Source organism: Tupaia chinensis, unplaced genomic scaffold, assembly GCF_000334495.1.
Source record: "Tupaia chinensis unplaced genomic scaffold, TupChi_1.0 Scaffold145907_1, whole genome shotgun sequence".
Taxonomy (NCBI): Eukaryota; Metazoa; Chordata; class Mammalia; order Scandentia; family Tupaiidae; genus Tupaia; species Tupaia belangeri.
Genome location: NW_006205765.1, coordinates 2,221,242 through 2,233,286, shown reverse-complemented (window position 1 = coordinate 2,233,286; position 12,045 = coordinate 2,221,242). Strand labels below are relative to the sequence as shown.

At 37.4% G+C, this 12,045-nt stretch overlaps 1 protein-coding gene across 5 annotated transcripts in view; it reads right to left on the bottom strand.

Moving 5' to 3' along the window:
• Positions 1–12,045, bottom strand: part of USP37 (ubiquitin specific peptidase 37) — a gene marked incomplete at its 3' end in the record, with an annotated part of 80,420 nt that overhangs the window by 22,989 nt on the left and 45,386 nt on the right. For all 5 annotated transcript variants that reach the window (XM_014584232.2, XM_027768337.1, XM_027768336.1 and 2 more), the window contains 2 exon segments: positions 4,396–4,480; positions 6,554–6,651. In XM_014584232.2, the coding sequence (XP_014439718.1) occupies positions 4,396–4,480; positions 6,554–6,651 (183 nt within the window).

Below are 12,045 nucleotides of genomic sequence, written 5' to 3'. Positions count from 1 at the left end.
CTCACCTTCCCCAACCCCTCTCCCTAATGCATGCATGTGCCCTATAGCAAAAAAAAAAGAAAGAAAAAAAAAAGTATTTTGAGATTTTAACTGGAGGTAACTTTTTTTTATTAATCTGGGAATAAGTGATAAAATAATATTCTTTTGCTTTCCCATCCACAAAGACGGTCTGGTCTATCTTACTTACATCATCCTCTATGCTCCTCAGTAATTTTTCATCCTTTTCTCCAAAAAATATAACATATTTGATTTATTCCTATATGTGTCAATTTTATAGATCTTATACCTATTATTTTCTATTGCATTTTCAATTTTTATTATTGCTAGGTCTAGAAACATTGTTTTGGAAGCTGAACTTGTACTATGGGAACCTTATGAAGAACTTTTATTTTTAATTTTTAAAACTTTTTAATGATTTAATATTATTATTACTACTTTAAGTCTCTAGGGAGAGATAGAGATAGATAGATAGAGAGAGAGAGAGAGAGAAAGTGAGAAGGCAAGCCTCCAGGCACAGGACTTGAACCGTGGTCAGCCATATGGGAGTCGAGTCCTAACCACCACATCATTTGCTGGCTCTAAACTTTTAATTTTTCTAACAGTCTGGTGATTTTCTCAGAGTTAACAGATCATGTTTTCTGCAAACTATTATAATTCTGTTTCCTTCCTTGAGTCCCCACAGCTCTTTATTTTTTTTTGGGGGGGGGAGGTCCTTTTGTATTGGCTATAATCTTCAGAACAATGTCTCTTAATTTTGATAGAAATACTTCTCAAAGTTTTATAATAAATCGTACTGTGATGTCAGTTTTTGGTAGATAATTTTTTAAAAAATAAGTTTCTTTCTTTCATGAACAAGAGAGAATACACAATAGGATCCTAATGCCACCATTCACCCCTAGCTTCTGTCAATCCCAGATCATGGGCACATGTATGTCCAACATACTCAGGGAGGTCTCTGGACCTGAACTAGGAATCTTCTTATATAGGTCAGCCTTACAGAGTCTTGTGTTTTATGGTAGGACCTGTCTGGCTCCAAATATAATTTTTTTTATATAGAGATTTTTGCTATAGGTCACATGAGCTTGCCAGAGAGAGAAACAGAGCGGAAGTGAGAAACCACCCCCCAGAGATAGCCATATCACAATCCCTTCCCCATTCTCTTCTCGGGACTTTGGGCACGTACACACATGCATCTGGTCTGAGTTTGAAGCCTCTGGGTCTAGGACTTGAACCGCGGTTGCCTACATGGGAGTCCAGTGACGTAACCAATATGCCATCTTCTGGTCCCCAAATACAATTTTTAGTACACTACTAGATTCAACTATTACATTTTTTAGACTTTTCTCTCACCTTCCCCAACCCCTCTCCCTAATGCATGCATGTGCCCTATAGCAAAAAAAAAAGAAAGAAAAAAAAAAGTATTTTGAGATTTTAACTGGAGGTAACTTTTTTTTATTAATCTGGGAATAAGTGATAAAATAATATTCTTTTGCTTTCCCATCCACAAAGACGGTCTGGTCTATCTTACTTACATCATCCTCTATGCTCCTCAGTAATTTTTCATCCTTTTCTCCAAAAAATATAACATATTTGATTTATTCCTATATGTGTCAATTTTATAGATCTTATACCTATTATTTTCTATTGCATTTTCAATTTTTATTATTGCTAGGTCTAGAAACATTGTTTTGGAAGCTGAACTTGTACTATGGGAACCTTATGAAGAACTTTTATTTTTAATTTTTAAAACTTTTTAATGATTTAATATTATTATTTCTACTTTAAGTCACTAGGGAGAGATAGAGATAGATAGATAGAGAGAGAGAGAGAGAGAGAAAGTGAGAAGGCAAGCCTCCAGGCACAGGACTTGAACCGTGGTCAGCCATATGGGAGTCGAGTCCTAACCACCACATCATTTGCTGGCTCTAAACTTTTAATTTTTCTAACAGTCTGGTGATTTTCTCAGAGTTAACAGATCATGTTTTCTGCAAACTATTATAATTCTGTTTCCTTCCTTGAGTCCCCACAGCTCTTTATTTTTTTTTGGGGGGGGGAGGTCCTTTTGTATTGGCTATAATCTTCAGAACAATGTCTCTTAATTTTGATAGAAATACTTCTCAAAGTTTTATAATAAATCGTACTGTGATGTCAGTTTTTGGTAGATAATTTTTTAAAAAATAAGTTTCTTTCTTTCATGAACAAGAGAGAATACACAATAGGATCCTAATGCCACCATTCACCCCTAGCTTCTGTCAATCCCAGATCATGGGCACATGTATGTCCAACATACTCAGGGAGGTCTCTGGACCTGAACTAGGAATCTTCTTATATAGGTCAGCCTTACAGAGTCTTGTGTTTTATGGTAGGACCTGTCTGGCTCCAAATATAATTTTTTTTATATAGAGATTTTTGCTATAGGTCACATGAGCTTGCCAGAGAGAGAAACAGAGCGGAAGTGAGAAACCACCCCCCAGAGATAGCCATATCACAATCCCTTCCCCATTCTCTTCTCGGGACTTTGGGCACGTACACACATGCATCTGGTCTGAGTTTGAAGCCTCTGGGTCTAGGACTTGAACCGCGGTTGCCTACATGGGAGTCCAGTGACGTAACCAATATGCCATCTTCTGGTCCCCAAATACAATTTTTAGTACACTACTAGATTCAACTATTACATTTTTTAGACTTTTCTGTGTTACGTTAAAAATGACCTGTAATTTTCTCTTCTTGTACTGCTGTTTTTATTGAATTACTAAATTAACTACATAGATTTTCCTATGGTGATTTGGTTAAAACTAGTCCATAAAATCCTCCTAGCTTGGTATTTTCTTTCCTTTTTTCTTTTTTAGGTTTTTGTCAGAAAGTGCATAGGTGAGAAAGAGACATAGAAAGAGGGAAAATGAGAAATTACCTGCCCTCCCCCGGGGAGGCGGGGAGGGAATGGCCACATGGTAATCCCTTGTCCTCCATTCTCCTCTCAGGATTTTGGATACACGTGCACCTGAGCCTGGCATAATTTTAAAGCCATTAGGTCCGAGACTTGCAGTATACTTGGCCACATGGGAGTCCAGTGCCTTAACCACCGTGCCACCAATTTTGAATTTCCAAATTTCTTTAGGGATGGCTTTTAACATATGATAAAGCACTGTGTAAAACAAGCTAGATCCCACATGGCTGAGAGGGGTCTGAGACAGTCTTGATGGCTTGAAACAGCATATGTGGGCATGTCTGCCCATGATTCTGATGGGATAGAGAACTGAAGAAAAAAGAATTGTAGCATGATTAGGACACACTGGGAGTGTGTTCTCGCTCTTTCTCCCGCCTATGTTTCCATGTGCCTTCTGGCATTAAAGAAAATTGAGGGGACCAGCAGTGAGCGTAATGGCTATGTCAATGGACTCCCATGTAGTCGACCGCGGTTCGAGTCCCGGACCCGGTGGCTTAAACTCACGCGGGGCGCGTGTGCGTGCGTGCCCAAGATCCCGAGAGAAGAAAGAAGGAGAAGGGATTGTGGCGTGGCCATCCCTCCTGGGGAGTGATTTCTCACTTTCTGTCTGTCTCTGTCTGTCTGGTGAGCGTACGCACCCTGTAGCAAAAACCTCTCCAAAAAAAAAAGAAAGAAAGAAAATTGAGGAACCGGCAGATAGCATGCATAATGGTTACATTGCTAAAACTGAACTTCCACATAGTCGACTACAGTTTCAGAACTGGTGGCTTAAAACTCACACCAGACGCATGTGTGTACATGCCCAAAATCCCAAGAGGTGACTGGAGGAGAAAGGATTGTAGCCACTTTCCCTATGGGGTGAGTTCTTGCTTTCTGTTTCTCTGTCTCTGTGTCAAGCACACTCGTCCTATAGCAAAAATATCTCAAAAATTTTAAAAATTAAAAATTTCTTCAAGGGACCAGCAGATGGCAAAGCAGTTATGTAGCTATACTCCCACATGACCAGCTCAAGTCCTGGACCTGGCAACTTGCTTTCTCACTTTCCTTCTCTTTGTCTTTCTCTGGTAAAAATTAAATAAATAAATAATACTAAATAAAATTAAATACAAATAATTGTGTTAAAAAAAAAGCCCCACGGGAGAGATCTTAACATGTACATTACTTGAGATGATGGATACATCTAGAATCTAATAACAATGCCAGTTACTACTTATGGCCTCGGGACAAATCTTCCTAGATCTTGGTTTATTCAGCTGTTGAAAACCATAAAAAATAGATTGAACTAAGATATTTGCAGAGTATTTTTAACTAAAATGTCATGATCCTATGACTCTAATCAATTTTGTTATTTAAAGTAGGGTATTCACGTATAGCCTATTCCATCACTCAACAATCTGAAAAAAAGAAAGCACCTCAAGTTTATCAAGAGGTATACAACTAATGCATACCTTTCTAGGTTAGTGCCACCAGAAGAGTAGTCCTTGGATCCAGATCTACTACCATAAAAAGATGATGACTGCAAAGGTAAAAGCCCTATAAAACAAATGAAGAAAAAAATTTAATCCCTAGGTCAAACACGGAAGTTCATTTAATAATATAGTTCTATATTGGGCATATTTATATTTAATCTTTTGTCCCTTTCTTTTCATTTAATATATATACAAGTTAAAATATTAAATACTTTGGAAAAAGTTGTAATACCTACTCCTCTGCCCTGACGCTCCACAAATTTTCCTTGTAATTTCTAACCATCATAAACAACCTCTAAATTAAAACCAAAAAAAAAACAAAAAAAATGAACTTACTGTGTTTTTACTTCCTCCATAATGCTAGATATTTCTATTTCTTGATTTATTAATTTTAAACAGTTATTGGATGACTACATTTGACAGAAAATTAGAAGTTTCTTACTTACATCATCCCTACTCTTATTATCCTTTCTCCCAACAATTATCAGCGTCAATTTAGTTCTGCGGTTTAACTCTGTAACTTTAACATACTGAAAACTTCTACATTTTGATGGGAACAGCAGATGGTATAATGGTTATACTGCTGGACTCCCACATAGTCAATGGTGGTTCAAGTCCCAGACCTAGCATCTTAAAACTCACGCCAGAGGGACCAACAGTTAGTGTAATGGCTATGTTACTGGACTCTCATGTAGTTGACCGTGGTTCAAGTCCTGGACCCAGTGGCTTATACTCACGCCAGACATGTGTGCGTGCGTGTCCAAGATCCCGAAAAGAGAATGGAGGAGAAGGGATTGCGGTGTGGCCATCCCCCATGGGGGTGATTTCTCGCTTTCTGTCTCTCTGGTGAGTGCACGCGCCCTATAGAAAACCTCTTGAAAAAAAAAAAACAACTAAAACTCATGCCGGGTATGTGTGCGTGCGTGTGCACTCCAAAGGTCCTAAGAGGAAAATGGAGGAGAAAGGATTGTGGCAAGACCATCCCTCTCCACGATGGTGATTTCTGTCCCTCTATCTCTCTCCAGTGAGTGCACATGCCCTACAGCATAAATCTCTTAAAAAAAAAACAACCTACATTTTGATCCATTAATTTTCTAATCATTTAACTATCCACTTTTTCCCCTCTTTTTTACATCAGCTCTTATAAGATGTACCTTAAATTCAAGGTAGGTACTAGAGCCAGCAGGTGGCGTCGTGGTTAAAGGTGCTGGATTCCCACATGGCCAACCATGGTTCAAGTCCGGACTTGGCAGCTTGCTTTCTCCCCCTCTCTCTCTGTCTCTCTCTGGTCAAATTAAAAAATAATAATAACAAATGGAATTAGATAAATAATTATTTTAAAAATTTTGGGCATTACTAAAGATTATTACATCCTTAAGTTTTCTCTTTTCTAACTACAGATTGATTATAAAAGCTGAAAACCAGTAAGTAAGTTTTACTTTTTAAAGTATTATTGTTTCAGAGGTAAAACTTATGAGACACTTTTTTCTGAGTCAATGTCACAATCCCAAACCACTAAATAGAGAACATTCCTAGAGTCCTGATTAATTGGATTCTCTTAAACTATTAATTTATCAAAATCATACAATATTTTAGCTTGCTTCAATTTATTTTAGGTTGAGAGAATAATCAGATCGATACCAAATATCGTGTATCTAAGACTTTCAGAAGATGGGAAACATTTGACAAAAAAATTTATAGACAGTCTCACAAGTTACTTGATTTTATAAAAACAAACTTAAACTGCTTTAGGTAACAATGTCAAGATATTCAGAAACTGAGTAAGTAACAATACTGGCAGACTTTAAATTCAACCACTTCGACTTCTCTGATTCATTCTAAGGTTCAGATCCTTTGACAATGAAAAAACTTAATTCTAGGAAGTCAAATAGAGAGGAAGGTGGTAAAGTATGGATTCTTTAAAATAAGAATACAAGTTTTCTTTTATTTGTGACACTTTAAAATATTTTAGTCAAATACTAGATACAAATTGGTGTCCAATAATTAGTACCTAGTACCAGAAAATGCAGTTTTCCTGAATAATATAAAGATCTATATCCAAGTTTAGTTTTATTTCTGGTTTAATATGCTACATCACACAAGAAATGCGTATCATATATAAATACCAAGTACTTACCTGTTGTCCGATTCTCTTCTGACTGTTTCAAGCTCAGCTGCTTTTCTCTACTGCTGGCTAAATATTTTCTTGAGGGATCTGTCATAGCCTTATTGTTCCTGTAGTTAATAATTTCAAAATAATACAGGACAAGTTTATAAAACCACTATTCTTAATTTTAAGAAGCAATCATTAAAAATATCTACATATTTGAGCCAGCAGGCAGCACTGTGGTTAAGGCACTGGACTCCCACATGGCCAACCACAGTTCAAGTCAAGGACCTGGCAACTTGAAAATCACACCAGGTGCGTGTACGTGTTTGCCCAAAATCCCGAGAGTAGAATGGAGAAGAGGATTGTGGTGTGGCCATCTCCCCGGCAGAACGATTTCTTATTTTCCCTCTTCCTGTCTCTCCCACCAGCAGATGTGTTCTATGGCAAAAACCTTAAAAAAAAAAAAAAAAAAACTACATACTAGTGTCAAATTCACTGATATGCTTGAAAGTTAGGCTGGTGCAATCTCAAGAGACTAGGGACTTAAATAAACTTTTACTACCAATCCAACAGTCAATTTAATCCATGCATCTGGTAATTAAAAATAAAAGAGTTTTTGCTTTATACAAAATTCAATTCAGAGACAGCAAAATTATATAGATTTTCTTCGTCAAAAAGACTATATACTCAGCTGCTAAGTCCAAAAGAACCAATTAAGAAGTAAACATTTCAGGACTGGCAGGTGGCATGGTTGTTACCAGTGCTGGAGTCCCACAGGGTCAACTGCAGTTCAAGTCCCAGACCTGGTGGCTTGCTTTCTCACTTTCCCTCTCTGTCTCTCTCTGATCAAATTGGAAAATAATAATAACAATAGTAATAATGAAGTTAAATAGAATAACTCTTTAAAAAAAAAAAAAGAAGTAAACATTTCAAGCTTGGCACTTTATAGCTCTAAAAAGTAAAACAAAACCCAAAATGTTCTTAAATCCTATATAACCTAGGGACCAGCAGTTGGCATAATGGCTATGTCACTGGACTCCCATGTAGTCGACTGCAGTTCAAGTCCCAGACCCAGAAGCTTAAACTTACACTGGGCATGTGTATGTGTGTGCCCAAGATCCCAGAGGAGAAGGGAATGTGGCATAGCCATCCCTCCCCCCGGGGGCGATTTCTCATTTTTCAGTCTCTCTGTCTCTCTCGGTCTCTCTGATGAGCACACACACCCTATAGCAAAAACCTCTCCTCCCCCAAAAGAGAAAAAAATCTTAAATAACCTAAACTACTATTCAATACCTTTTCAATTTATAATGTTTAATTATTTTTGAAAGAACTTTTAAATTTTTATTTATTATTTTCTCATTTACTATAAGGCATATGTGCTCACCAGAGAGAGGGAAAGTGCAAAACTACCAGGTCTGGGACTTGAACTAAAGTTGATCATGTGGAAGTCCAGCACCTAACCATCACATCACCTACTCGTCACTCATTTTTAAGTTTATAAATTTAAGATTATAATTTATTTATTGGGGCCAGTAGGTACCATTGTGGTTAAGGCACTAAACCCCACATAGCTGACTATGGTTCTGAGTCCTGAACCGGTGGCTTGAAAATCATGCCAGGTGCGTGTGTGGGCAAGCCCAAAATCCCAAAAGAAAGGGGGAGCAGGAACTGTAGTGTGACCATCCCCCTGGTAGGTGATTTTTCACTTTCCCTCTCTCTGTCTCTCTCTAATATATACATGTACCCTATGGCAAAAAAAAAAAAAAATTTTTTAACTTTATTGCTTTTTTATAATTGACAGAATATACATGCAGTGGCCAGAGACAGAAGACAGAGAGGAAGAAAGCATTCCCCAGTGGTGTGTGGTGATATTGCAATCCCTTCTCCATTTCTCCATCCTGTTATGATTTGGGGCATGCATAAACACATGCCCAGCATGTTTGTCAAGCTGCCAGGGCTGATACTTGAACTACAGTTGGCTATATAGGATACCGCTCCCTTAACCAGTATGCTATGTGGCCAACCCAATGTTAAAATTTCTTAAATGAGTCCTGTTTTGCCTCTGTTCCAGTACCATCTTTTGACAACCCATAATTTGGTAGTAAATTGATTATATTAGATGCCTTCTGACTTAGAAATGATAGCAATCAATCCCGACTGGGACTGACATATATATATATTTTTTAATTTATTCATTCATTTTAATTTATTTATTTATTTTTAATTTGACCAGAAAGACATAGAGAAAGAGAGTGAGAGAGGGAAAGTGAGAAAGCAAGCCACCAGGTCTGAGACTCGAACCATGGTTGGCCATGTGGGAATCCAGCGCCCTTATCCACCACAGCACTTGCTGGCCCCAGGACTGACATATATTCTAGGTATGAATTTGCCTTTCTTGCCCACAGTGTCTTGGCCAGCCTCATGGCATTTTAAGCTGCCATGTCTAGGACTCAAACTGTGGTCAGTCACGTGGGGATTTACTACTTGAACTAACATGCCACCTGATGGCCCCTGGTCAACAAGATTATCTATTACACTTACTCATAAGATTATCTCATTTATTAACATGAAAATTCACATACTGTTTTAAAATAAGGAGTCCTCTTTGCAGAAAAAGAGGTGTAACAACAGCATATGGACATGGGATTTACTGGTCCTACTTGCTGGCCTGATATAGGATTACGAAAGCCTTTGAACGTGCAGCTTAAAGGTGATCTCATTAGGAATGGGATGCTCTTAAAGATGGAATTTATACCTTAAATTAACAAGCCATTCCATTTTATAGAGAATACAAAGGTCCAGAAATCAAGGAATAAAAAGTAGGAGTGGCCCTAGTCATTATTTTCAACAACTTACTTGAAAAATTAGAGCTTCCTATCCCCTCCCATTTAGATTTTGTGGGTTCTGGTTCAATCAATTGACTTCAATTACAGGTTGAGTATCCCCTTATCTGAAATGCTCAGGACCAAAATAATTTTAGATTTTGATTTTTTTTGGACTTTGTAATATTTGTGTATATGTAATGAAATATCTTGGAAATGAGACCCAAGTCTATGATAAAATTTATTTATATTTTAGTATACCAAGGGGCTTTAAAAAGTTCATGGAAAAATGAAATTACAGTACGAAATCATTTAAGTGCAAAGCAATTTTGAAATCCACGAAGGTTTCTCATAATACACACTTTTCAAAAGCTTTTTAAAGACCTTCCTATGTACCTCACATATAGCCTGAAGTTAATTTTATATAAAATTTTTGTTAATTTTGTGACTGAAACAAAGTATACACTGAATCATCAGAATGCAAAGGTGTCTCTATCTGAGCCACGCCATGTGGATAATCCGTGGTTTCTGGCATCACTATCATTCTTGATTCTAAATTTATAAACTAGCTGATTAACAATAATTTTCTTACATTTATTCACACATAAATACCTAACAGTTAAAAAAAAAGATGATGTACCATTAATACAGTGAAAAAATAATGTGTTCAGAGTAACTAAGCTTCTATGGCAGCTGGTAGCCAAAGACTTCCATTATGGGAATATAAAAATACAGCTTCCTTGCTTCAAGTTGGGGCAATCTCTACATTCCCCCTGAGGATCAAGACGAGCCTACTCTCTAGGATTCTGCTTGGCTTCTCCCATACCCTGGCCTGCTTCTGGGTCTTGCTTCCTGCACTCTGTTATGCATCTTCCCTAGGACTTCATATAAGTCACTTGCACAAGTATATTCATCAAGAGTCTCGTTCTAAGGAGCCCAAAGTTCAAAAATTCTAAGCGATGATTTAAAAAGAATTATAAACCCAGAATGATGATGGGTTACTTAAGATTCATCAGAAAGAATTTTTTAAAATTATTTATTTATTTAATTCCATTTGCTATTATTAATATTTAATTTGCCGAGAGAGAGAGAGAAAGGAAAAGCAAAAAAGAAAGCTGCCAGGTCCAGGACTCAAACTGTAGTTAGCCATGTGGGAAACCAGTGCCTTCAACCAACATGCCACCTGCCAGCCCCAATCATCAGAAAGAATTTTAAGTGGAACAGCTGAGACTTTACAAAGTATGGCAAATATGGCAGACTTAAATGTAACAGTCCACTATAACTACCTACTAGTATATGTCCCTATTTTATAGAAACCAAAATGCAAAGAAAAAAAAAAAACAACTTACATTTCCCAGTGAGGAGTCTTGATAAGATTTAAAATAAGGAAATTACATGGTTTATTATTCTGCTATTTCTGATGGTAAATAACATTCTGGAAGTGCCCCGGTTTTTCGGTATGTGGTTTTCCATCTTAGAAGTGGAAGCATGGTTCTAAAAATGACAGCTTTCCTGACAGCTTCCAACTGAGTTGTTAGCTTCATGACTAATAGCCAGAAGTATCTTTGGTGGTCTTGTCTAGGGCATGGCTCTCAATATTATCAATGAAAACTTAACTCAGAGCCTGACTTTTTCAGCTTTCTTAATGATTCTGTAAGCCACTTAATATTCATTATTTCCAAATATCTTTGTAAATAAACAAGTTAGAGTGAATTTTGTTCCCTACCACTGGAATTTGAATATACAAATTGTGTTACTAAAAGTGGGGTGAGACCATAACAAACCTAAAATATGTGGCAAATTTGTGACCTTTGTTATGTCTTAGCAAAAAATTTGATAAAACTGTCATCTATAATGTCTTAGAAGGCAGACATCATATTCATTAAACCTACAGCTCTAAAGGAAAAGATTAAGACAATTAAGTACACTGGTCTGGGGTCAGCGAGTGGAGTGGTGGTTAAGGCATTGGACTCCCATGTGGTCAATTGCAGTTCAAATCCTGGGCCTGATGGCTTGCTTTCTTACTTTCCCTTTCTCTGGTGAGCACACGTACCCTATAGCAAATTAACAACCAATAAATATAAACAAACAAACACACACTAGTCTGTGTTAGTGTGTCTTACTACTTTCAACAAAATTCTATTTGAGAGAGATAAAATCAGGAGAGAGGTAGCCGGCTTGCCATAAGGGATAAAAAAGAATAAAGCTCTCTGTGTCGCTGGCCTAGAATTAAAATTGCTTATAAATATGAGTACACAGGAGATCAGAAAATCTGATTAATTCTGAGTCTCAAACTGAGGTAATGATAGATAATCATTTGTCAAAAACAACTTGGAAAGCCGGCTTCATGGCCTGGTAATTAACGCAGTCAGATCTCACATGGCCAACCATATGGTTCAAGTCCCAGACCTAGTCCAGGGATGTGTGTGTGCATGCCCAAAATTCCAAAAAGACAAAAAAAAGGAGGAAAAGAAATTGTAGTGTGACCATTCCCCCAGGAGTGCTTTCTCCCCTCCTCTCTCTGGAAAGTACACATAAATCCTACAAAAAAAAAAAAAAGAAAAAAAAAGAAAAGAAAAGAAAGAAAAACCTTTTTTTTTTGGAGAGATTTTCACTGTAGGGCGCGTGCGCTCGCCAGACAGACAGAGAGAGACATAGAGACAGAAAGCGAGAAATCACCCCCCAGGGGGGATGGTC